The following is a 26,806-nucleotide window of genomic DNA, read 5'->3' as shown; positions in this document are numbered from 1 at the left end:
TTTCATTTAAATATATTGGAAAGGAAAAAATAAAAAAATGAACACACTGTGACTTGCATTAAGCTATTTGTTAGTGGTAGTACTCGTTTTACAACCATTCATTCGAAGCTACAGCACTGAAGAAAATCACTTACGACTGTTTTTTTACATTGACAACTACTGCAGCATCCCCATGGTCACATGATCAAAATCTGAGTACTTTGCAACTGGCAGGTATTCAAGACAGTTGCACTGTTCCCAGGGTCATGTGATCACTGCTTGCAATCTTCCCAGTTGGCTTCTGACAAGCAAAGTCAGCAGGGAAAGCCAGAGTTGCTTAACGACCACGCGATTCACTTAACAACAGTAATGATTTGCTTAACAACTGTGGCAAAAAGGTAGTAAAATGAGGTGCAATTCAGTTAATAACTGCCTTGCTTAGCAATGGAAATGTTAGGCTCAATTATGGTCGTAAGGCAAGGACTACCTATAAAGGTTTTGGTCTTAACTTAAATTACTTAATATGTCTCTGTTGCCCTGGTGTGTGTGTATGTGTGTGAGTGTGTGTGTGAGTGTTTGTGTGTGAGTGTGTGTGTGTGTGTGTGAGAGAGAGAGAGAGAGAGAATATGTGATACACACAACACACAATAAAAGGAAAAAGTGAGCAAATATTTTTTTTTAAAAGAACTATGACTTTTTCCTTTTTATACAATCTGCTGATTTGTAATATTTGTACAATTTACTTTACTTTTTGTATCACTAAATACTATGGTCTCTCAACAATTTACATAACCTTATTACAATGTTACAAGGAAAAACTTGGTTCTAATGAGGGGCATAAGATTATGCTAAAAGCCACCAAACTAGCATTCTTTTGCATGATAAAAAGTGTTCTGGATAAAAAGTCCCTGGGAGAGGGCAGCCCTTGATTTGTGAAAATGAACTGATGCATCACAGTCCAACAGTAAACTATACAACAGCAACATTGGAAGTAATAGAGCTCTCTATTAATTAGGCAGCAAGATTTCAATGGAGGAACTATTGAAGAAAAATGTGAATGGTGTATAAACGTTTCCAATTTGTTTCACCAGCTTAAAAGATGTTCATGAGAAGAAAAGCATTTAACAAACTGTGTAGGAGTATGGTTGCATAGCTGAAATCTAATATTTGGACAAATGTTTAACAATTAAGGGGTTTTTCCTTGCTTAAAATAAATTCAGTTTGACTCACCAGACTTCGAAGCAGATGCATTTCCATGTAGCGTGGGAGAGCCTTCAGAAGAATTAAAGTAGGGGAAATATTAATATTCCAGTGGAAATACTTAAAACATTCTCCAGTTTAATGGAGTATGACTATATGTGGTAAATATTGAAGCAGAAAGGATGTACAATAGGGCTACAAATGCACTAGCATTTTTGAACTTCTCACTCCACTCTTACCTACTCCTCCTCCTAGCATTTTTACTACAGGTGCAGGGTCTGCTTTTTGGATCAACAAGCACCATCTTGTGTGATCAAACCCAGCATCCAGATCTAAGTGGGCATTTTTCATGTCTGCATTTATTGTATCTTGATTCAGCCTTCCATGTGGGGGCTTCCCTACTCCCCATAACTACTCATAAACATTTTCACTCTCCTCTTCCAGTGTCATCACTGTGCTTCCTAAGGGGCCCTCCTTTAGCTTGGGAGCCTGAGAAGCTCCCAACTTCTCACAAATTTCCCATCTCTGTTCCATGGGGTGATCCTTCTCTCAAGGGACTACTCAGTCTTTAGAGTCTGAATGTATAGCCATGTAGCCTTCTGCTTTAATATTCATGGATGCTTGCTGAGCTTACTAGATTTTGCTTCCTGAAGGACATTCACTTTTTCCTCATCCTCGTCATGGGTCTCCTTATTTTGCTGGCGTTGAATGTTTTTTTCTCGAACATGACTCCATTCGGTGGGGCTGTTACTGTACCTGCATAGAGAGAAACCAAGCCAGCCAATGACTTCTATTCCTTTGCTTAAACTATCAAGAAAAGGGCAACTGCCAAACTGCCATGCATCCCCTACAACAGGGATGGCTAACCTTTTTCTCCTCACGTGCCGAAATCGCATGAATGTGCACAACAGAATGCTTGCCCACACCTATGATGCAATGCATCCCACTCCCCTGCGCATGTGCGCACGTCCCCCCACCCCTGCCCTCTGTGCATGCATGTGACCCCCTGTGCCCCATTTTGAAGGCCTCCCTGAAGCCTCCTAGATCCAAAAAAAGGGGTGTGGAGGGATATCACACCCCCAACGCCCCCCCACGCATGCACGACCACCTCCCCCTGTGCATGCGCACACGTCTCCTGCATGCACAGACCTAAAAATCAGCTGGCCGGCGGGAGGTGCGTGCACATGCACGGGGGAGCTGAGCTGGGCAAAGTCTTGTGTGCCTGCAGAGAGAGCTCTGTGTGCCATAGATTCACCATTATACAGACTATCCTGGTCCTCATGGAATCAATTTTTTACTTTTTGGAAAACTGAAAATGTGATAATCTGTGATACTGCCCAGAAGAGTCACTTCATTACAAGCTGCAGTACTTTGTTTCCTTCAATGGCAATAACCACAGTGGGTTTGTCCAGAGCCTTTCTCCTTTCTTAATTTCATCTGTCCCTTTCTTCCATTCTGCTTACAAAGTTTCCTCTTTCCATTTGCCTACAGGCCTTTAAAAGGGCCAGATTGCTGATTTCCCCCATTCTGTCTCCAGTGCAGTTGCACAAGGGCATTGCCTTCGGTTGAAAGTACGCTACTGAATCCAGATCTTGGGTTTTTGATATTACACAGGAAGTTCTCAACTTACGACTATTGGAATGAGGCTTTCTGTTGCTAAGCATGGTGGTTGTTAAGAGAGTTGCACCCAATTTTATGAACTTTCTGCCACAGTTGTTAAGAAAATCATTGTGATTGCTAAGTGAATCAGGCAGCTGTTAAGCAAATGCTGCTTCCCCCACTGATTTTGCTTCCTGGAAGCTCACTGGGAAGGTTTCAGATGGGGACCATGTGACCCTGGGATTCCGCAACCATTGTAAATAATGCCCCTTGCCAAGTTCCCAAATTTTGATCACATGACCATGGGGATGCTAAGGGTGAGGACCAACTAGTTGTAAGTCACTTTTTTCAGCACTATTGTAACTGAAGTCACTAAATGAATGGTTGTAAGTCGAGCACTATCTGCAATTGAGAGCCTTTGTATAGTTAATCTGACCCAATAGGACGACTGAAACATTTTCCTCCACAGAGACCTAAGAAAGCACCTGCCTAACTTCAAACACAAAAGAAATTATAACCATTTGCTATGTATTTGTGTCCCCTTTCAGAGTTCACTTTTACCCAGCATTCAGGTGGTTTCTAAAATCCGGCTGCTGCTTCTCTTCTTCCTCTTCCTGCTCAGCATATTCTTCAGCAGATGCCAGCTCTGAGACCTTCTCAGCAGCAAGTTCACTGAGTTTCTGGGCAAGAATTAGCCTCCGCGAGCGAGACGCATATTTGATAGCTAAGCTTGTGGCATTTTGTGTCATGAGTTCAGCAAGCTCCATACAGCGAAATTCACGTTCCAGTGTGCAAGATAACTATTTTTAAAGCAAGGGTGGGAAAAGATTTAACATTTATCAGAGAAATATTTGTTTGGGGGGAGGGGAGAGAAAGAGGATAAAAACTGTTCTCTAAGAGAATAGAATATTCAGTTCTCATTCATTCTTTACTAGACAGAAATTCAAGGAATCCTAATACATCCATGATAGAACAGAATGAGAATCTCAACTATTTTCTTATAAAGCCATTTCGTTGCTGTGAAAATAACTCCAATTATGATGCAACAGTTAAAGTGAGCAATCTCAGGAAAACTGCATATGAAACGCCCCCTAAAGAAAAACTATACTTAAGAGAGACAGAGAACATCCATTATTGTATAGTAGTTTTTTAATTTAAAAAATAGTGAGTTCAAGAGATCCATGTATCTCTTCTGCTTTTCAAACATCTATTTCATGATGAGCCGTTTCCAGTTAGCTATAATATAGTGTGGGTAAGGACTAAACTCTTCACCTGTCTAATAATTAACCTGCACAGCACATAAAAGCCTGAATAAATAGAAATATGGGCTGAGGAAAATTCTCTTAAGGGACTTTCTCTTTCACAGGTTCCTCTCCAAAAATGGTCTCTCCTTTACATTTCAAGGAAGTTGAAACAGGCTTATCTTGAAAAACAAATGGGTTTGGCCAGGATAGGCCATTTTTATTAGGATCCTGGAAAGTACAGATAAGTGTTAAATTCTCAGCCTTCACCCCATAGTTACAAGAATACTCAGGCTTCCTGGGACTATTTATAAAACATGGTAGGATAACCACACAATTAATTAATTAATTTCATTCTAGGTTGGCACTAAGAGCCTGGGCTTTGAACATAAATTGCTGGTCAAGGCAACTCATTTCCTGAGCCTGGTTTTCCTTTATCTCTGGATCTGGCCTTTTGCTTCCCAAAGCTCTTGCTATTTCTGACACAAATGCTTAGGCCCATTCATCTCCTCTAGTTCAAGTTTCTCCTGCCTTAGAGCCTCTCCTTATCTGCGCCTTGCTGCCAGCTTTATGCCAGTGCTTTGGTTCCTCTCTTGCAGCAGCAACTCAAATTATCTAGGGCCAAGGGAGGAAAGCAAGCAATGCAGCAGTATCATGACACAAAACTCACAAAGATGCACATTTCATCTTTTAGGTGTCATTTCAATTTGCACTTGCAATATTTTTTTCTGTCGACTGGCAAATGTCTACTTATTGTCCAGGATGACAATCTAAATGTCTAGGGAGATTCTCAGTCATCCAGGTCATGGTGTCCCTAAAGGGCTTTTTCAAGAGGCAACTGGACAAGAAAGTCCAGTTTCCTCTTGAAAAGTACCTTTGGGACGACGACTATCTAACTTACACTGAACATTACAGTACAGTAGAACCTCTGGTCACGACCATAATTTGTTCCATAACTTTGGTCGCAACCCGATTTGGTCATGACTTGAACCTAATTTTGGAAATTTGGCGCTTACAAAAAAAAATGGCACAGAAGGGAAAATCGGCTGCAAAAACAATTTTTTTGTGGTAGATTTTTTTGGTCAGAACCAGATTTGGTCGTGGTCAGAAACGTTTGTGACCAGAGGTTCTACTGTATCTACATTAACAAGTTACATATTGCCTAGTTTTGTGCTTTAAACATTCTTCATCCACTTCAGAGTTAATAAAAGACAACAACTAATCACATGAAACAAATGGTTGTGTGGAACAGACAATTAAAGTACAAAGAAAAAAATAGGATCTTTTATTTAAGCAATATAATTATCAACCGTTTAAGAAATTTTACTCTGATAAATTTGAAATAATTGTCCCCAATGTGATGCCCTTCTAATGTTTCACAATAACTCCTGTATCAGCTTGGTGGGCTGAGGCTTAATAGAAGCTGATATCCAGTACAACTGGAAGGCATGAGATCGAAGAAGGCAGATTTATAACTTTATCCACTTACTGCAAACATTTTCATCAGGAGATTCTGCTGCTCTTGGACTGCCTGGCCTTTCACACTTTCATCATATTCATATCCATTTTGGGATAAATAGTCTGAATAGTTGTGGAACAAGACTGAGCGCCAGAATTGCTCCTACGACATGCAGAGAGAAAGAAAAGAAAAACATAGTTCATAACAACTATTTTATCATGGCTGCAAGGTACATACTGTAATATAAAATTTGGTACTAAACAAGGACAAGTTTATAAATTACTCTGAAATTGTGATGATTAAAATTCCAAAGGACTGGAAATAGGCAAACAAAATAGACCACATTAACTAGAATTTGAATTAATTTGAAAATGTAAAGGAAACTTTATAAATTCAAAATAATGTAGAGCAAAGCATCCTTTCAATGATGCATGCACTTAAATACATAGCATCAAAAGCTTTGTTCTTAACTATTTTGAGAGATTATTCATTTTCACCTCCTCTTAGCAATTTAATGGGTTTATATGCCGCCCAATCCTGGGGGACTCAGGGTGGCTTCCAAATACGAATGAAATAAAATAACACACAGGGGGAGAATACAAACAATACAAACAATATTAAAAACACAACATACATCCGGTTTAATTGGGGGTTGAGCCTGATTTGAATCAGCAACCCCAGGCCTGCCGGAACAGCCAGATCTTGGTAGCTTTTTGGAAGGCCGCAAGGGGGGGAAGGGTCCGGATCTCTGTTGGTAGCTCGTTCCACAGAGCCGGTGCAGCTACAGAAAAGGCTCTCCCCCGAGTGGTCGCCAGTCGACATTGTCCGGCCAATGGCACCCGGAGGAGGCCTAACCTGTGAGTTCTTATCGGACGTTGGGAGATGTGTAGCTTTCAAGATTTCAGTAGGTGGCATCCATTTGCTTCCAACTGTAACTTTACAATTTTAACGTTTAAAAACTTTCTTGTTTGCTTTATTGGGGAAAAGGGGAACAGCTGAGAAATTAATACATAATGAACACTATATGTTTTGTGTAAATACCACAGAATGCATACTATCTTCCCAAAGCAGAGACATACATATAGAATTGGGCTACTGTTTCTATATGATGTGTGTGTGTGTAGATAGTCCTCAACTTACTATCACAATTGAGCCCAAAATTTATGTTGTTAAATAAGAAATTTGTTAAGTGAGTTTTGCTCCATTTTACGTCTTTTCTTGCAGCATTTGTTAAGTAAATCACCACAGTTATTAAATTAGTAACGCAGCTGTTAACTGAGTCTGGTTTCCCCACTGGCTTGTCAGAAGGTTGCAAAGGGGATGACCTGACTCTGGGACACAGCAACCATCATGTGAGTCAGCTGTCAAGCATCTGAATGTAAATCATGTGACCATATGGTTGTAAGTACGAAGAATTGTCATATCACTTTTTTAAAAGTGCAATTTTACTTCAAACAGTCACTAAACAAACTGCTGTGAGTCCAGGACTACACATATGGAATTGCAACAAAATTGTACAAATGATCTTAATTTAATAGGTGACAATCATTTTATGGAGATTATCTACATGCATAATATTTAGTACATACTTAATGGGAATGTAAGATAAATTTACTAGATATCTTATATGCAGGGTGGAACTTGCAACCCCTTATTAAGTTTTTCAGAATAGATATAAAACTATATTATAAATTCTGATTACTCACCTCCATTTGACCCTTCTCTGTTGCAGTTTGACAAAAAGGGAGCTTAAATGGAAGCACTGATATCGCAGGACGGGGAAGCGTAGCTGGAAAACGTGCTCCTTTACAAAGAATGCATCTATTCAAGAAAAACACAGAATCAAAAGTGCAATCCTGTTCTCCTTCACAGACTCACCATAGCATAAGCAAGTTGTTTACACATTCAGCAGTATACATTTCAAGAAAAGGAAGTTTGCATTTTTCTCAATTTTTTAAAATATCAGGCTAAAAATTAACACGTTTTAGAGAAAAAACCCTAAAGTTTTCTCTAAGCTTTGAATATCTAAATACTTCATTTGGCATTTAAAGGAGATTTCTCTAAAAATAGCAGAATTATTCCTTTGTCACTTTAATTCATTTAATATAAGAAGCCATGTTGTTTTATAATTACTTAGTAGAGCTTTTAGTAAAGTGTAAGACACGAAAAGATTCCTCATACAGAGGGCATAATAATGTCACAGTCATCTTAACCATGCACTGGCCTATATGCTGCCATTTTAGGCAAACCAGTGAGTAACTTAAATCAACTTCTTTACAAGGCTGAGCCAAAATAAAACTTTGCTTTATCAAGATGCCAAATTCTCTGAAGTGCATCAAATGAGACTAGAAGCTTGTGAGGATAAATGCGGTTACAGTGTTTAAAATTCTATTTCTTATATCCACAACTCTACTACTGCCATTCTACTAATTATATTTCATTGTCTAATGTTTTGAAATATATTACATTAGGGATTAGAGGAATGAAGCCAAATAAATATTATAAAGTAAATGCATCATTCTGATTCAATTATTTGATTAAAAATATTAGCCGAAAAGTGTTTTCACAATCTAAACATCTAACCTCATCAGCCATTCTTTTAAAACCAAGCCTTCAATCAAGCTAACACTTTTGTAGACATCGTTTTTTAACTGTGTTTAAATTATGTTTTCTGTCTTCATTTATCTTGGATGAGTGAGAGGGGGGAAAAAGCCACAATGACTTTCATTCATATTCATCTTCCCAGGCTGACATGTTCTGAGGCTTTAATGAATTTCCTAGAAAAGAGTTACTTGAAAGGGGAATTGGAAAAACACAATATTTTGTGCATATGGCATGCTAGTTCGCCTCTTTCTAGTAAAAAAAACCCAACAACCTGGAAGGCAGGCCGTAGTTTAAATGAAATAAGGCAGTGGGAAGCTGACAAAAGAGGATGATTGAGAAAATGACCTTTCAACAGATGTTTGAATATTTCTGTGTTGAGCACTGTTCTAAAGAACAACAGGGATTATTTTATTATTTTTGTACCTGAGCTGCTGAGGGTTTTCATGAATGCCAACAATCCAGTAATGGTCTGACTTCCCTTTACAGTGCTCCCTTGTATTACAGACTGGGGTCCAAATATTACCATGCTTTCGGTTCAGCATTCGCACAATACCCTCAGAATCCACATAACAAGGAGTACCTAGTCATTCATTAGAAAAGCACATTGTTTTATTTTGACAATCAGTTCTCTTTGAAACAGCTGCATAGATTCATGAATGAATATGACGTTAAATGCTATATATCATCATCATTTATATTAAAAAGAACAAAACATCTGTAGCTATCTTTGGCAATAGCTCCCTCTTCTGGTAACCCAAAGTAAAAATCCATGGTCATTCAGTGCAGTCCGCCCATTTCCTTTTCCCTCTTTCCTCTTAGATATTAATAGCATTGTTTTAACATTGATAATGGTTGCATAATTTTTAGTCAACTAAGCATGTGATGTCTTCCATTCCTGATGTCTGGGTTGAGGACTACAAATGTACAAAGGATTTGATCACATTCATCTTCCTTCACTATTATTCCACTAATGAAATAATAAATTAGGATTTAACTATGTCTTAAATGAACCATCTTACCTTCTGCTGAAAATCCTACCCATGCTAAATAGGATTTCCTGGAAAGAGGAAGAGATTCACCATGTAAAATTTGTCTTTTCTTTTTCCCAAGTTCTAGAAGCTGAATTCCAAGACACTGATCCCCTTCAAATCCAGTGCCTACAAGTAAGGGTGGGGTGGGAGAGCACAGTGTTAATTCTAACTAAAAGAAGTCACACTGAAAAGTTGTGGAGAAGTATAAAGAAAGGGACTTAGCTGTGCAGATGCAAATTCCTCTTTCTGCTACTGAATGATTGTGATGGATTTCTATTCACTGAGTAATTTTAAACATTGTCAATATGACTGTAATTTGGGACTATTGGGATTATTTTAGGAACATAAAATTATATTCATGAAGTGAGGTCTAAAATATTTGCCCAAATGAAATAATAATAATAATAATTCATTCTACTTTTACAGAAATCACTGAGAGATATAGAATAATGTTTGCTATGTTTTGAATCCTTAAGTTCTACCTTTACCAATATTGCATCTTTAAAAAAAAATAAAAACAAAACAATAGAAAACTAGAGTGAATCATGGCTGAATGACAGTATAGAATAGTATAAATCTTTATTACGGTCAAAGACCAGCAATACATGTTACTTTTTACAATAAGTTAAAAAGTACTGACATTAAAATATAATTTAAAAGTATTGACGTTAAAAGTGGATAATAACATATTTGTTCTCAAATTGTTCGGGTCACTGCCCGGTTTACCTGGGTGAAAAGCCGATAAGTATGGGAGTAAATACAATGTACATGGTTACATGCTCAATATCTCCACCCAGAGGGAAGGAAAGCAGCAACACAGCATAAAGTCTCCTGGTTTTACATTACTGCTATAGGAAGACTGAACTAATTAACAACTGATTTTACTTAATTTTTTTTTTTAGCCCAAGATTTCCTAAATGCAAGCACTAGAACTAGGTGGCAATTCTAGTTTTGGATAAAAGTAGCAGAAAGTGACGGATGCAGTTCTTAGATACTCAAGACAGCTTCGCCATGGGTTTAAAATTTCAATTCTATGCGGAAATGGGGTGACTTAATAAATTCAAAGCTATAATGGCATGGTCTTTAAAAAAATTAAAGAGGGAATTATGTAGAATGACCAAATGTTTGAAGTGCTCATTTGAACATCAAACTTTTTCTAAGGTCAACATTTTTGGAAATTCCTGGTCTTGCAAAACACTGTGCATCCACCAGCCACATTCCTTCCCCAATTGTACAAGGACATCTGAAAGATATTTGAATAATCAACATTTTAAACAACTAAACAACAAAATGAATAATACAGTAAGCACCTTTATGAAAGACCACCAGCAGCTGCTCTCCATGTCCTGCCATCGACACCACAGGTCCAGGGAAACTGAAAATCTCTTTCTGAAGCCCGCCAATGGTGAACACACGAAGCAGAAGAGAACTGGTGGCGCATGCAGCCCAGCCCTGCCCCAAACAAACAGCTTCAATGTCTTCATCCTGCAGCATATCAACAGTCCATTCCTTATTAGCATCCCAGGAGTTGAAATGGATGCAATGTAGCTTGCTAAAGATGAAAGAGGGAAATGAATGTAAGTAAAATATGAATATGGGGATGTCCAGATACACACCTCTGGCTTTGCATTTTTGAGCATTATAAAACAAAATGCTTGTTGATTACACTGATGCTTTTGAATTAATATTAAGTAGCTCCAATTTGGAGATCTGCAGTTATCAGTTTCACTTTTTCTTCATTCTCCGTGTGATTTTTAAAAAAAGGAAATCATGAAGCAAATAGAACAGAACAGTGCTCTAAAGTGCACTGATCCCATCCTCATTACTCTCACTCCTTTGTGAGGAGTGGAATACAAATGTTAGTTTTATTGGCTACAATTCACAATTAAGTTTTGGTTTTTTTACCTTGCTAGTTCCTCTGTGCTCTCACAGGCCAATAAAATAGCTTCACTGGAAAGGTCTGCCATTGTGTGATTCAAATTATTTGGCAAATGCATTGCATGATGTATGGCGGTATCATGGAATTCGACATCAATAGCATTGTCTTGTTCATCATTATAGCAGCGAATAATACCCAGAGAGTTCCACATCTATAAGGGGGACATTAAGGCTTGTTAAGAAGATAGAAATATTTCTGCAAGGTTGACTTTAGATCTGCCATATGTATATACATACATACTGTATGTATGTATGTACGTATGTATGTGTATGTGTGTCATATACACATGCCATATGATAACACACAGCTCATTCATAATCTCTGGATATGTTCAATCAGCAAGTGAAGTTTGAGATGGAGGGAATGAGGGATGACAGCACCATCAGTGGAGGACTATAAACCAAGATGGATGCATTATATTAATTGCAACACGAATTTGTCATTGAAGTAAACTCAGAATAGGCAAGTAGCAAAACACAGCATCAACATCTGAGAGATAAACTAAATTCCTAACTTCTGAAACAAATTGCCATTCTCTCTGGAAGCAGCAGCAATAGATTCTAACCCTAACCTTATCTAAATATACTTAAAATACATTTCTCTTTTCTTCCTACTTATGAAGAAATTTATATTATTTTAGTGATAGTTAGAAATTCAAAGACACCTACCTCTATTTTTGAAAGGGGGTTTTCACTTTACTTTATTCAAAGCTTTAAAACTAGACTGCACAAAAAGTACAGTCAGAAATGTTATGGGGACCAATTGATGATACTTATCCTGTTTTTATAGGAGCTTATAGTCAATAGCTATCGTTATAATAGTTAGTTACTACCAGTACATAGTTATAGGTATTATGAAATGAACTTGCTTTTGAAGTTTTTTGTGACAATTGCAGCCCTTTATCAATTTAGGCTGATAAAGCTTAACAGTTTGAAGGTGATCCCAACACCACCCACATGTTAATAGCCATTCAGTTTTGTACTACGTAAAACTGCTTATGTAGACTATTTAGAAGCTTCTTCTTCTTCGTCTTCATCATCATCATTATTACAACTGCTGTTTTTATTACTTTATTTAAATGCATATGCTGCCTTATTCCTATCAGTTCTGGGCTGTTCTTACAAATTATTAAAAATATTAATAATCTTATTGTTTAAAAGATTGGCTAATGAAGCAATTTAAAACCTGAAATTAACCATGAAGCGGTGAGTGAGATGTGCTGGGGTAGAACCAGACTGGAATGGCTTTTGCCGAGGAGTTGGCAGTGGCCCACTGTAGACCGGCCTCTGGTCAGATAGCAATGGTTGAACTGGGAAATTGTCCAAATCATCCTCTTCTTCCTCCTTATCAAGGGCAGAATTAGCTTTCAGCAATCCAGTATCTACAAAAGGCAGATAGATCATATCAAGACATTTTATAGCATCTTCATAATGCTGGCAGCCAAACTGACAACATTACATTATCATAGATTTATATTCATGGTTCGCAAGAGGTGGCAACTAATGTAGCAATAGCATTCAACTAGAGGAGATAATATGAATATAATGTGTTTTCTTTTTTTGATGATTATAGATTTATAGTTGCTCCAACATTCAGCCCCACCCTCTGCTCCAAAACTCCTACTTTGGGAAATTCTAACCTAGAGAGTTCTCATCATCTTCTATTATTGCGCCTCGGTTTCTGGGACGTCCCGATGCCATCTTCAAGTCATCTTCATCTTCATCATTTGTTGCTGCCTTAGTGCCCCAGTCATCCTCACTGAAATCCCTATTCAGAAAGTCCTCTTTGTCATCCTCATCAAAAAGATCATCGTAGCTTTTGATAGAAGAATTAGGTGCCTGAAGTCAGGATGTAACAGTTAATAAATATATGTATACCAAATGAGCAAACATTTCTAAAAAGGAAATTACCTTCCAGTCAATAAATGTCAGATTCATATGATTAGGTTCATAATCACGAGGTTAATTTTAAAATAAACCCAAGGAAACTTCCTGTTTACATTACCTTGTGGATTGATTTCTTCCTTTCTACATCACAGACATTTTCAAGTAGTCCAAGATTGCCTTCTGTATCTGTATAAGCAAGCTGGCCACCTTTGGGATGCCATGCCAGACCACAGACAGTGTAACCTTTTTCATGTTTCACCCTAAAAAAGGTAATAATAAAAGATGCATCTGAAATCATTCTGACAGGAAAACGTTTGCTAAGCAGCTGCTCAGCCTTATGATCTTATACATACATCATGCTAAACCAAAACCAAACAATTAACTTTATCCTACTTGATCAAGCCATGTGAATGCAGAAAGTCTGAAAATTTGCCAGTTTTGATTTTATGGTGTAGGTTATCCAAACCTTTTTATGTCATACATTAGTAGCTCCCATCAGTTTTCTTTCTCTTTGCAAAAGCCCATCTTTGTAAGAGATACTGAAACCATCTGGTACCTTTCAAGGCATTCTTGGGTTTCCACTTTCCAAATGACCATATAGCCACCGATACTTCCAGCTGCCAAATATTGTCCACATGGAGACCAGGCCACAACATTTAATGGCTAACATGAAAAAAAGAAAGAAAATAAGTCTTTTATTATAAATTCTGTGGCTTTGACTAAGATTGTGTTTGATGTATCCATCCTTTGAGCAGTGTGTGAAATATGTTTTAGGGGTCTTTTGTTGTTATTAACTTGTTAGTATCATGTTTTGGAGGAAGACAGAGAGATGAAGGGAAGGGACTGAAAAAGTCAAGGCAACAAACTTATATCTGGACAGAAAACCTCTAGCAATGGCAGAGTTGTGTTGGTGCCCACATCCCAGAAATTCATTGTAGCAGTGCATCATAGTGGGTTGAGCTATGATGAGAGCTTGGATTGCTCAACACAAGTTAGTCACAGGAGTGTGCAGAAGCAAGAAGCAACCAGCTGTGGCAGCCTGGAGTCTTAGGAAAATTAGTTTAGGGATGCTGGACACTAGAGGAGTCTGAAAGCCAAGAAACATGTGCAGGATCTAAACTGGAAGCCACAGAGTCCATCCTATAGCCTGGACAGCCCACTCCTGAAACTACTTATGGCGGTGAGATAGGAGCCTCAGCAGACTGAGCCAGTGGAGGCCAGCTTGGAAGCCTACCATTTAACAATAGTAAAACATGGGCTGAATTGTCTGATTTCAGCCATGTCAAAAGGTAAGTTCTATTTGGATATGTGGATAATAGAGGGAGATAATTGGTTTGGATTTTTTTTTTACTGTCAGTATCCATATGAAACTTTGAAATTAGAATTGGATGAGTAGGCAAGCAGGGACTTCTTTTTTCCACTCAGCCAGGAGCCTAGTAAATTTATTTAAATTTTCATTCAGTCTTGGACAGCCAAGACTGAATAAAAGATAACCTGTTCTTGGCATTGCTCTTTGGTAAGGATAGGTGTGTTGAAGTAGTTTGCCAGCCTCTGGATAGTCTTTGCCAAAAACAGAGTTGGCAGCTGTAAAGATGTGCAAGTGATAGTCTGAAGTTAGTGAGGGGGTGGGATATTCTAATAAAGGAAGTTAGCAAGTGCTAGAGGAAGAACTCAAAGTCTTAACACTATTATTGAGTTTTAGTATAGATGGTGGTATGATTGTGAACTATGGGTGAGATTGTAAGCAGCAGGATGTGGGTACTAGCAGGAGATGAAAGCAAGCACAATGCTGGTTATAATAGGCCAGGACAGATATGCTAATGGGTGCCATGTGGACTGTTCTAGATTAAAGGAAATCAATAATATGGAGTCAATCTCCACTTCCATCTTATTGACCTAATCCTGGATTCTGGTCATTAGACTGTTGGTGACCTTGGGTTTATTGTTGGTAAACCTTCAAATCATGTATAATAAGATTGTGCTCATTCACAAACAGCTAATGAACATGCAGACCTGGCATGTATAACTGAGATTTGGCTGGCCAAGGAGGGCAGGCATACCAGCTTCTTAGTGATCTGCCCAATTGGGCTTTGGATCTTAGATCTGGTAGCTCCCTAATAATCACCTATTTATAAATATACACAGTCAATGTTAGGAGGAAAGCACGCTTCTATAACAGGCAGAACAACTGTTGCTATTGCAATATTTTACACAGTTCATAAAACAAAGGATGTTTAACCTCTGATTACTGCTATTGATCATAGGTCTCTGCTTTTATTCTGACATACATACATACATAAGCCAAATATCAAACAGATTTCCCATTTGGCACCAAACTCTTTCGCAAACAGACTGATTCACTAACAATCAATCGATCAGCTTGAGAAAATATGGTTTTCTTTTCCCTGATACCAAGCAAACATTACTTAGGACAAGAGCAGATTAAAAAGCAGCTACCTAAAAGGATACCAACCTGTGTGATAAAATTATCTGATAGGTCCAGCTCATGAGCCCATGTTTCTCTTCTATATAGTTTGATTGTTTTTTCTACTGGAATGGCTAGTAGCTATTTAGGGAGAAAAAAATGTTATTAAAATGGACCTGGTTTTTAAATGCTATTTTAAATAAGTTCTATCCTGGTTTTGTTTACAAAACAAACTCATTCAAACTAAAGACGTGCTCTGCACACATCTGGGTAAGCTATAATGGGACTGGTTTTTAGGTTAGTGTGATTTGTGAACATAGATATCGGGCATGGCCAATACATTTTATAAATAAATAAATAGTTAAATATCTTGGTTTCAACTCAAGGAACTATGGAACACATTTGAACCACCTAGAAATATAAAATAGAGTTGGAAGGGACTTTGGAGGTCTTCTAGTCCAACCCCCTGCTCGAGCAAGAGACCCTACATCATTTCAGACAAATGGTTGTCCATTTTGAAAGGCTTCAGTGAAGAAGCACCCACAACTTCTGAAGGCAAGCTGTTCCATTGATGGATTGCTCTCACCGTTAGGAAATTTCTCCTTGGTTCTAGTTTGCTTCTCTCCTTAGTTAGTTTCCAACCATTGTTTCTTGTCTTGCCTACTGGTGCTTTGGAAAACAGTTTGATGGTCTGTTTTTGCAGGAGCCCCTCAAATATTGGAACAATGCTATCATATCCTCCCTAGTTCTTCATTAGACATACCAAATCTCAAGCAATCACAGATGTCATGCTGAGTTAGAATAGAGCAGGATTTTAAAAGTTCTAATAAACGTCCTATTTCAACCAAACAACTGCATGATATAACATACCAAGCATCAGCAACTTAATTTATCAAGCCTACTTTAATGAGAATCATCTAGCCCATTCTAGTTCAACCACCGATATGACTACAGTTAGCCTAGATAAGAAATTTTGGGATTTTCACCAAAATTATTAAGACTTCGCTTTCCCTCAATCCTCACAATCCAGGGCAACCATGATATGCAGACACGTTTGCCTTGGGCTCCTCTGCATGCTCACTTCTTTTCCAGAACGGACTGCTGAAACACTTTTCTAAATGCAGCCTAAATACAATGGGCTTTGCAGGGAAATGCTGCTATTAGCTTCATAGTGTCATTCCTGAGGTATTCATTATTAGATACAACTCTCATCTCCTCTGATATATTTTTTGTTTCTGCTTGCTTTATCCAGGTGAATATTTCTTGTTCTCCAGTTCTTTATGACTTTTTCAAAAATGAATTGAATTTTCCTTCTAACTCCTCCCTCCACTACTGCTAGTTTTTCTCTCTTCTCACAACGCTTCCTGCAAGTGAACAAAGTTCTCAGAAAATGGGCAAGAAAGCCTGCAACTTTCAGGATCTTGAGATTTCTTGGCATAAAGAACAGGAAGGGCATCTTTCCTCCTCATAGTTTCTCCCATTATTATTTTCCTTGATTCTTGAAAAGCAGCAAAGAGGAATTGAGGCAATGAGTAACCTGGACTTCCAGTGTCTTTTCACTTTTTTTTGCTACTCTGCAGATAGCTTTCACAAGCAAGGAAACCAATAATTTGGTGTTGCCATCTACCCACCTATGTAAATCAGCATGTTTGCACAGAAGCCCACAGAAGCTTCCATATAAAACAGAAGTGTCACCCAAATTATGACATGTTTCATCAGTACCGTTTCTTGCAGACCTTTGTGCATGCCTGTGTGTACCCAGGCATGCACATACACTAAACAACAATAGATAGGTGACTTATTACCTTTCCTATTTTCGGTTGCCAGGCCAGTCTACATAGGGATTTTGCATTTATCACATCATTACATTTTTGCAGCAGCGGCCAGCTTATTTCACAATTCTGGAAGTAAAATAAGATAACAGTCATTAATTAGTTTGATATAAACCTTTCTGAAATATAAAATACTTTGCAAGTTGTAAGAAGTAGGTGTAGGGTCATCCTTATCAGCAGCCATATTTATTTTTTATTTTTTTTAGCATAGAATACTTACTCTGCCATTCCTGGAACATTAGAGATTTAGGACCATCCAGACACAAAAGTCCTTAGATAGTTTTAATAAGTTTATCAATCTAATTCAGGTGTGACAGCCCTGATTTTCAGTCACTTGCTTTAAAAGGAGTTCCTCTTCCAATGTAAACAACAAAATTAATTACTGCTTCTCACATTATGATTTTCTTTCTATATCCTGGGGTTTCTTAAATTATTAAGCGTTCTCCACTGACAAGCCAAGTAACAACATGCATTTTCCGTAAAAAGAGCTGGACTATCACAATCTATTTTTAAGACAAAACATTCTTAAATGTAGTATTTAACTCACTATATATGTTAAGATTTGTGTTCCAAGCCTCATTGAATCAAAAAAGGTTTATTCCAAATTGCTAAAAGAATTATAGTCTGCAAGTTTAGTTCCACATGGATATTCCAATCTTGCATTAGGATCAAGATTTAAAATGGGAAACAGAAAATATTATTTACCTGTTCTGAAATTTTCCACACTCTTACAGATCCATCACAGCTAGCCGATGCCTGAAAAAGGAATATTTTTAAAGATAATAGCACCTGGCATTACTTATGGCTTAGTATTTACATTTAAAATGGCAGAGTTCAGTATTATGTCACTATAAGAAACCACATCTTTGCTGACATACTTTTCCTGAAACATCCCACTCTGGAGAATGCTTTAAGCCGAAAGGAAAGGCAGGATGTAATTTTAATACATAAATTACTATTTATTAATTAATTCACCTGACTGGGATTTCCTTATCTATAGAAAGCAGCTGGGTGAAATCTGAAACAGGTATTCAAGAACCTTTATTATTCTATTCTAGAAAAGGAATACAGTAAGTAAATACAACATATTGTAAATGCTGGTAGTAAAAACTCTAAAAACTGGGTACTTTTAAACAATCACGTAGTCCAACAAATATACCTTTTCACCTATTTCTGCTATCTATGTATTTGTGATGAAATATATTTTAAAAAAGTGAATCCCCAAGAGCGTGAAGGGTGCATTCCAGAGAAACAAGTGGCAACTCAGCCCTAAGACAGCTGTCCCTAATGGTTCACAGAGTATACTATAGATCAGGGGTCCCCAACCCTCAGGTTGTGGCCCACTACCGGGCCTTGAGTCATTCGGAAATGGGCCATGGAAGTGGTGGGCGAGGGTGCCCACGCACACACCCATTGTGCGAGTGGCAGGAGCAAGTGTCTGTTGCTCCTGCAAATGGAGCTGTGTGTGTGCGTTTGCCTGCCGCTCGCACGGAACCAACCCCTCTCACGGTTCACCCCCCTACCCCATCTGTCTGCCAAGCTAGAAAGGTTGGGGAATTCTGCTGTAGAATGCAAATAGCATTCCTAAGTCTGCCAAGGTTTTGTCTATAAGTGTGAAAACAATAAAGAAATCAGCTTGGAAGATGTGTCATTTTTGTTTTGTGTCTGACAGTATTTTTATTTATACAAGATACAAATGGTATCTTGGTACAATAATATCTCCATCTAAGTATGAACCACAACCCCTTCAAGTCTATATTAATATTTCTTAGGTAAAAGATAATTGTTACATCACTTTAATAGTATAATTCTACAGAAATGTATTCATCCATATAGGTTCACATATCATCCACAAATTTGATTTTGACCTGATACTACTTTGATTTATTATTTAATCTTTTTTGGGCATAGCCTTAACAAAGACAAATAAATAAATAAGTTCCTTTCATTAAGTAAATATGAGATTAACTCATAAGGCATAAGTTAATAAATTGGTATGCGCAAATTCTTGCAACAGAATCTGTAAATGGAATGTTGCGTTGGAGAAATACGACAATGCAAAATCATAGAATTATAGAATATGTTATTAAAAAGCAATTAAAAGAAAGTCTATAGGACATACCAGATAGGTATCAGTTGGATCTAATGACACACTCAGAACAGGTGCATCATGTCCTCGGAATGTCTTTTGTTGGCTGTTGTCAGTTACATCCACTATTTTCACCAGAAAATCACTAGAGATCATTATAATAATAAAAAAAAAAAAAACAAGAGTATTTTTAAATTGAATAAACAGGCACTGTACCACCATTCTAAACAGTATTTTAACTACCTTTTTAGAGTCATTCTTGGGCACACCTAGGGACACACACATACATATATGTTTTAGCAAAGCACTCTGTAGAAGTAAAATCTCGCACATTATTTATTCTAAATGTTTTGGTGTGTCTGTCTTTGAATCATTTTTAACTTCTGGCAACTGGCTGACTAGATCCTGCAGTTTTCTTGGCAAGGTTTTTCAGGTGTGGTTTGCCACTGTCTGTTTCCCAGGGCTGAGAGAAAGTGATGGGCCTAAGGGTCACCAAAGTGGCTTCATGCCGAAAGTGGAAACAAAATTCATTCTCCCGATTTCTAGTCTGATTCCTTAACCATTACATCAAACAGGTTTAATTTTAAAATTAAACCATGTTAATCATTGATTAAAATAAACAATTACTTAAAGAAAATTCTACCACAAACACACTTTATTCATAAGAAATCAAAAAACCTGAACTAACCCTGAAACAATTTCCATAAATAAAACCATACAACTCATTTATAACAGCAAGAACTAAAGAGAATGGCTGTGGCAGTTTAAAACCAACTTTCTGAAACTTATTAATCTCCCATACTATTGTCTTGCTTTTGTGAAATACTCAACATCAAAATTCCCTTTTACATATTCAGGTAACTACAAATCACAGTAAAAGTGCAAAAATAATTTCTTACGAGCAAGACAGCTTTTCACATCCCACAAAATAGATGACTAGTGTAAACTGCTGATATGTCTCTTAAAATGTTAAAAATCTGAGGCAACCTCTCTATCCTAAAGCTTCCAGATGTTGTTGGGCTGCAAATTCCATTATTGTGGTCTGCTGCTGGGTTCTTGACTTATGAAGTGGAAAATGTAAAATCACCCATCTGGAGGACAGCAGCTATAGGAAGTATGAGTTAAATTCTGCCCCAGAAGATCAATGAGCAGAACATACAAAGTTGTTTGCACAGAATGCATATGTCTTAGTTAAAAGAATACTTCTTTCCCAAGGAAAAGTAATCTGTAGCTGAAACTGTTTGGGTACTTTCTTTTCAACTCCCAAATATATTTACCTAGATCCAACAGCTACTTTGCTCCCATCAGCATTGAAAACAACATGGTTTGCATTTGTGGTAAAACGGGTCAAGATACCATCTGGAAGACCTTCTGGGAACGTATGGATTTGGACAGTGTTGTTAGATACTGCAGTAATCAATCTCCCATTCTACAAATAAAGCGGTATTAGGATTATAGACTAGTCTATCCTTCATTGCCTTGGACAGAATAATATTTCATGTAATTTGACACGTACAAAAGGAAAGTTCGGGGGGGGGGGAACTCCAGTGATTTCTCTCCAACTGCTTTTTCAAATATTAAAGACATTGATTACACCAAGCAACTGTAGGTGGACTTATATGTACGTACATGCATTGAGATAAAAATAAGAAATCCAACCTCATTTCTGTCTCAGAATATTCATGCAGATTGGAGAGATCTCTGCCAAGCTAAACCTTGTATTTAACTACTGCCTTAGTCTATTATTTTTACCTAAAAATGCTATTCTCAAGTTTAGCCAATTATTTTCTATACCCAGCTCCAAAGCTGAAAACTATAGGACAATATTTGAGGTGCAGAATCAGTAGATATTATTAAGGCTGACATATTTACTTAAGATTATGTTTTAAAACAAGAATCAGCTACCACTTTGCAGTGCAGGCATATATGATTTCGCCCAATATCACATGTTCTTCACAAAATCAAAAAAGTTTCAAAAGTCAGATATTTTGCCTACTTTAAAATATTTTAGAAATTTTGGTGGTTTAATTTATTTTTTTCTTTTTAAACACCCCTTTTAATGGATTTTTAAAAAAACCAGGATGACCAAGATTGATGGTTTGCTTTACAAATTATAATGATTCATGTATGTGTATGCAAATATAAAGTTAAGGAACAAACATGAAAATAGGATATTCTGAAAATATGTGGATGAATGGCAAGAAAGAACCGACTCCATACTTATATTTCAAAGACTAGGAACTAACTACTGAGAAAGATCAATAGTGAACAAAGTCTTGGGAGAAAACTGCAAAACTGTGGTGAAGGAAAAAAATAGAAGACTGATTGCATTCATAATATTAAAAGCATTTAGATAAATACGTAGCATATTAATCATACATAAACATACAAAAATAACCAGACTTTAAATTTGACTGTCTTTGGAACTGAGTCTTCCAAAGGATGTGGGGTCAATACATTTTAGTTTGGGGGTTTATTTTAAGGGTGGAAATGGAAGCTCTAGGTTTTGCAGAGGCTTAAAGCTGATGCAACATCTGTTAAATTTTCCTATGTCTACAGGTGAAACTCGAAAAATTAGAATATCATGCAAAAGTTCGTTTATTTCAGTAATGCAACTTAAAAGGTGAAACTAATATATAAGATAGACTCATTACATGCAAAGCAAGATAGTTCAAGCTGTGATTTGTCATAATTGTGATGATTATGGCTTACAGCTCATGAAAACCCCAAATCCACAATCTCAGAAAATTAGAATATTACACGCAATCAATAAAACAAGGATTGTACATAGAACAATATCGGACCTCTGAAAAGTATAAGCATGCATATGTACTCAGTACTTGGTTTGGGCCCCTTTTGCAGCAATTACTACCTCAATGCGGCGTGGCATGGAAATTATCAGCCTGTGGCACTGCTGAGGTGTTATGGAAGACCAGGATGCTTCAATAGCGGCCTTCAGCTCTTCTGCATTGTTCGGTCTCATGTCTCTCATCTTTCTCTTGCAATGCCCCATAGATTCTCAATGGGGTTCAGGTCAGACGAGTTTGCTGGCCAATCAAGCACAGTAATCCCACGGTCACTGAACCAGGTTTTGGTGCTTTTGGCAGTGTGGGCAGGTGCCAAGTCCTGCTGGAAAATGAAGTCAGCATCCCCATAAAGCTCGTCTGCAGAAGGAAGCATGAAGTGCTCCAAAATCTCCTGATAGATGGCTGCGTTGACCCTGGACTTAATGAAGCACAGTGGACCAATACCAGCAGATGACATGGCTCCCAAATCAACACAGACTGTGGAAACTTCACACTCGACTTCAAGCATCTTGCATTGTGTGCCTCTCCATTCTTCCTCCATACTCTGGGTCCTTGGTTTCCAAATGAGATGCAAAAGTTGCTCTCATCAAAAAAGAGGACTTTGGACCACTGAGCTACAGACCAGGTCTGTTTTTCTTTAGTCCAGGTAAGACACTTCTGACGTTGTTTGTTGCTCAGGAGCGGCTTGACAAGAGGAATACGACATTTGAAGCCCATGTCCAGGATCCGTATGTGTGTGGTGGCTCTTGATGCACTGACTCCAGCCTCAGTCCACTCCTTGTGAAAGTCCCAAACACTTTTGAATGACCTTTTCCTGACAATCCTCTCCAGGCTGCGGTCATCCCTGCTGCTTGTGCACCTTTTTCTTCCACACTTTTCCCTTCCACATAACTTTCTATTAATGTGCTTTGATACAGCACTTTGGGAACATCCAACTTCTTTTGCAATTACCTTTTGAGGCTTTCCCTCCTTATGGAGGGTGTCAATGATGGTTTTCTGCACAACTGTCAGATCAGCAGTCTTTCCCATGATTATGATTCCTACTGAACCAGACTGAGAGACCATTTAAAGGCTCAGGAACCCTTTGCAGGTGTTATGGTTTAATTAGCTGATTAGAGTGGGACACTTTAAGCCTAGAATATTGCACCTTTTCACAATATTCTAATTTTCTGAGATTGTGGATTTGGGGTTTTCATGAGCTGTAAGTCATAATCATCACAATTATGACAAATCACGGCTTGAACTATCTTGCATGTAATGAGTCTATCTCATATATTAGTTTCACCTTTTAAGCTGCATTACTGAAACAAATGAACTTTGCATAATATTCTAATTTTTCAAGTTTCACCTGTAACAGATAATAACTTCAAAACATTCAACCCATTTCAACAGGACAAAAAAGAAAATGCAGTTTCCACTTGTGATATAAAACTTGGATGTCTTATAGAAAGCATTAGATTTGCTTTGTCATGCCATATTCACCAGGGGGCAGACTTCATCCAATACTGAATAATGTACAGAAATTCTCTTAGGAATTTTGATCTAGACACCAACAGAAAGCCAAACTTAAAGCTTAGAGATACATAGTAATTCAGGGAAAAACTGTAATTTGTATACATTTGACTTTTTGCATTTGAGCAAGAAGCTTAATTGTTTTTTAAAAATGTAGACATTTCTATTATCATTTCACAATAAAATGTAGGTGGTAACATAAAAAAGTATTTAAATTCCATTCAATGAATATATATATATATATATATATATATATATATATATATATATATATATATATATATATATATATATATATATTCATTGATTCATTCATTCTATGGAATCCCCACAATTAAGCATTTGAGGTACATGGGATCAGAAAAATAGAAAGGGATGGAAAAATGATAATTTATTTCATTTTATAAGAGTTTACAAAAATCTGTGAATGTGATAATTCTGTTCTTAGATGAACAGCTTGACTTGTTTTCAATTTAATAACCTGTTTTTATGAACTCAAGACCAGAATCATATACCTATGAGAAATTGAAAATTAACACTAAATATTTACCTACCAAGTTTTGGATGCAATGGTTTTGAATCTGAGCCAGGTGATATTTATTGTTTTGATCATTTTGGAAGTATTTCAGTTTCAAAATAACCCTTCTGAATTAAAAATGCTATATTCAGAATTCAAAACCCCTCTAAAATAAAGAAAGCAACTTTTTACATGAAAAATAGGATTAGTTCACCATTATATACAAGTCTCTTCAATGGCTTGGTTCACACTTCATATAAACATGTGTTTTGTTTGGATTTTGTTTTGTTTCAGGAGTACCTTGAGAGCAAATGAGTAGGCTTTTTCGCCTACATTAATGGACTTTGGATCATCATCATCCAGGCTTTCCCAAAATCTTACATCTCCATCACTGCCGCAAGTTACAATACAACTAAAGAAACAAAATAAAAATACAGGGATACAGTAATAATATGCATAACTATTTCATACACACACATTCAGATCTCATTAAAATCTATTGTAACAAAAGATACATTATCCAAAGGTATTTTTTTCTTTATATAATCTTTAAAGAATAAATAATGATACAAGCAAAGATGCTGGTCTCAAGCAATGGCATTTATAGGATTGATATTTCCTAAGTAATTCCCCAGATTAATTAATCTCAGGTATACATATACATATTAAACTCCTACTGTTTTCCTTGCTTTTGTCTTCCTGTCAAGGGAATCTGATCAATCTGATTTCTAAACCAGTTTATGACTTACCACAATGTGCAAACCTAGCTACAGTAATTATATATATGCAAACCCACAATGATTCATTTAAGGATGACAACTGGGAGTACTGGAATCACATCCCTAAGCAGTGTGATCACACAATGCCACACTTTACGACCATATTGCTTAGTGATAGCAATTAGGGTCCCACATGCCATTGCTAACAACCTATATATATATTGAATTATTTTGGTTATTTATTTTAATTAGTATACTGACTAATAACTTTGGCATGGCTTACATGGTGGGGTGGGAGGGGTGTTAAAATTAATCACTTTGAAGAGACTAATAAACTTTATAATGTGTTGTCATGATTCCAACACTAGTTTCTCTTAATTCCTTTGCTGCTTATTATTCGGTCAGAAACACATTTCAAAAATATTTGTATATTTCTGAATTAAATCACTACATAAGCATAGATAAGTTTCAATCACTCACCTTCCAGTGTCATTGAAACAGACATCTGTCTGGCCTTCCGTATGTCCATATCTCATTGGTTTTTGTGAGGACATTTTCTCCTTCAATAAAAACTCTGAATCTAGCAGCAATAGAACACAAATAAATAAATAAAAATAAATGAAATAAAATAACTACAAAATACAATGCAGGCCTCTCCTAGCGAAGAATGATCTATAGGATCCTTTTTTAGATTAGTTTAGTTTACTTTATTGTCATTGCACATGGGACAATGAAATTAAATGCCGTCTTCAGTGTACATTACTATAAAAATAAAAAAAAACACAGATTCTTTACTTTCTATATAATTGAAATTGAAAACCCAATATTGCACTATACCATAGAATTTAAAATGGGTTCTGCCCTGGGATAGCAGCTGTTTTTCAGCCTATTTGTCCTTGTTTTTATTGTCCTGTACTATTTGCCGGATGGTAATAGTTCAAAAAAAAGGTGCCCAGGATGAGATGGATCTTTAAGAATGTTTTGAACTTTCTTAAGGCAGCAGGAGCTATAAAGCTCTTCCAAAGAGATGAGAGGGCAACCAATGATCCTCTGGGCAATGACGTTGACCCTCTGGAGTGCTGTCCTATCTGCCACTGTGCAATTGGCAAACCCTACACAGATGCAGTAAGTTAAAATACTTCCTATGGTGCAGCAGTAGAAGATCACCAGGAGTTTTTCATTCAGTTGTTTCCTGAGAAGTCTCAGGTGGTATAATCTCTGCTCCGGCCCTTTTGACCAGTGCTGCAATGTGAGTGCCACAGGTCAGGTCCTCTTTTATGATAACACCCAGAAACTTAAAACTAGCCACTTGCTCAGCTTGGTCTCCACTGATGAGCAAGGGCTGGATGTCTGATCTATTCCTTCTACAGTCCACTATAAGCTTCTTTTACTGATGGGGGTCGTGCAATCCAGAATTGTATCAATTATACGATCATTAGGGTTGCAATTTCAGGATCAGCAATCCTAAAGGTTATATTTTATTTCAAACTTTTTCAACCAGATGCCCTTCCAAGTGCACTTCATGACCTCTCTCAAGCCATGCTGGATTAGGATGATGGGACATGTCGTCCAATGTACCAAGAGAGAGAAAGGCTGCCCACAGCTAATAGAACATGCTTTATTCCCTTCCCCGTTGAGGTCACCCGAGAAACGGCGGGAAGACCGTCCCTCACCGGGTCCTAAGGACGTGCGTGGGAATAGGTACCGGGTGCGGAGGGAGGACGCTCGTTCCCCAAGCACAGCCCCAAAGAGCGGCTCACAGCAGCCCCTCACCGGCAAAGCTATGCCACCCCGCCGCCCTCACTCACCCGCCGTCCTTCGAGCTTTCCCGCGCTTCGCTTCCGAGTGACGTCATCAGCGCCAGAGCCAGGCCCGTGCTTTTTCTTGGCCTTCTCATTGGGCTGTTGCGCTTTCCGTCCCACGCTCGGTCCCGCCTCCAGCCCCACCTCCCCACCCCGGGAAGCCGG

At 37.6% G+C, this 26,806-nt stretch overlaps 1 protein-coding gene across 1 annotated transcript in view; it reads right to left on the bottom strand.

The window, feature by feature from the left end:
• The window catches only part of WDHD1 (WD repeat and HMG-box DNA binding protein 1), a 32,850-nt gene extending 6,131 nt beyond the window's left edge, over nucleotides 1–26,719 (bottom strand). The window contains exons 1-21 of the mRNA XM_032238328.1: nucleotides 26,648–26,719; nucleotides 25,320–25,419; nucleotides 24,421–24,532; nucleotides 20,562–20,713; nucleotides 19,318–19,429; nucleotides 17,901–17,951; nucleotides 17,169–17,264; nucleotides 15,412–15,504; nucleotides 13,495–13,601; nucleotides 13,057–13,198; nucleotides 12,692–12,890; nucleotides 12,249–12,433; nucleotides 11,019–11,203; nucleotides 10,424–10,665; nucleotides 9,102–9,239; nucleotides 8,506–8,662; nucleotides 7,185–7,299; nucleotides 5,509–5,640; nucleotides 3,340–3,578; nucleotides 1,814–1,935; nucleotides 1,210–1,251 (exon numbers count right to left, since the gene is read on the bottom strand). Of these exons, the coding sequence (XP_032094219.1) occupies nucleotides 1,210–1,251; nucleotides 1,814–1,935; nucleotides 3,340–3,578; nucleotides 5,509–5,640; nucleotides 7,185–7,299; nucleotides 8,506–8,662; nucleotides 9,102–9,239; nucleotides 10,424–10,665; nucleotides 11,019–11,203; nucleotides 12,249–12,433; nucleotides 12,692–12,890; nucleotides 13,057–13,198; nucleotides 13,495–13,601; nucleotides 15,412–15,504; nucleotides 17,169–17,264; nucleotides 17,901–17,951; nucleotides 19,318–19,429; nucleotides 20,562–20,713; nucleotides 24,421–24,532; nucleotides 25,320–25,393 (2,695 nt within the window). The 5' untranslated portion in view covers nucleotides 25,394–25,419; nucleotides 26,648–26,719. The remainder of the gene's footprint in view (nucleotides 1–1,209; nucleotides 1,252–1,813; nucleotides 1,936–3,339; nucleotides 3,579–5,508; nucleotides 5,641–7,184; nucleotides 7,300–8,505; nucleotides 8,663–9,101; nucleotides 9,240–10,423; nucleotides 10,666–11,018; nucleotides 11,204–12,248; nucleotides 12,434–12,691; nucleotides 12,891–13,056; nucleotides 13,199–13,494; nucleotides 13,602–15,411; nucleotides 15,505–17,168; nucleotides 17,265–17,900; nucleotides 17,952–19,317; nucleotides 19,430–20,561; nucleotides 20,714–24,420; nucleotides 24,533–25,319; nucleotides 25,420–26,647) is intronic.
• Between the last annotated feature and the right edge of the window lie 87 nt (nucleotides 26,720–26,806).

This window comes from Thamnophis elegans, chromosome 1 (assembly GCF_009769535.1).
Source record: "Thamnophis elegans isolate rThaEle1 chromosome 1, rThaEle1.pri, whole genome shotgun sequence".
Classification (NCBI taxonomy): domain Eukaryota; kingdom Metazoa; phylum Chordata; class Lepidosauria; order Squamata; family Colubridae; genus Thamnophis; species Thamnophis elegans.
This window is presented reverse-complemented; position numbering and strand designations above follow the sequence as displayed.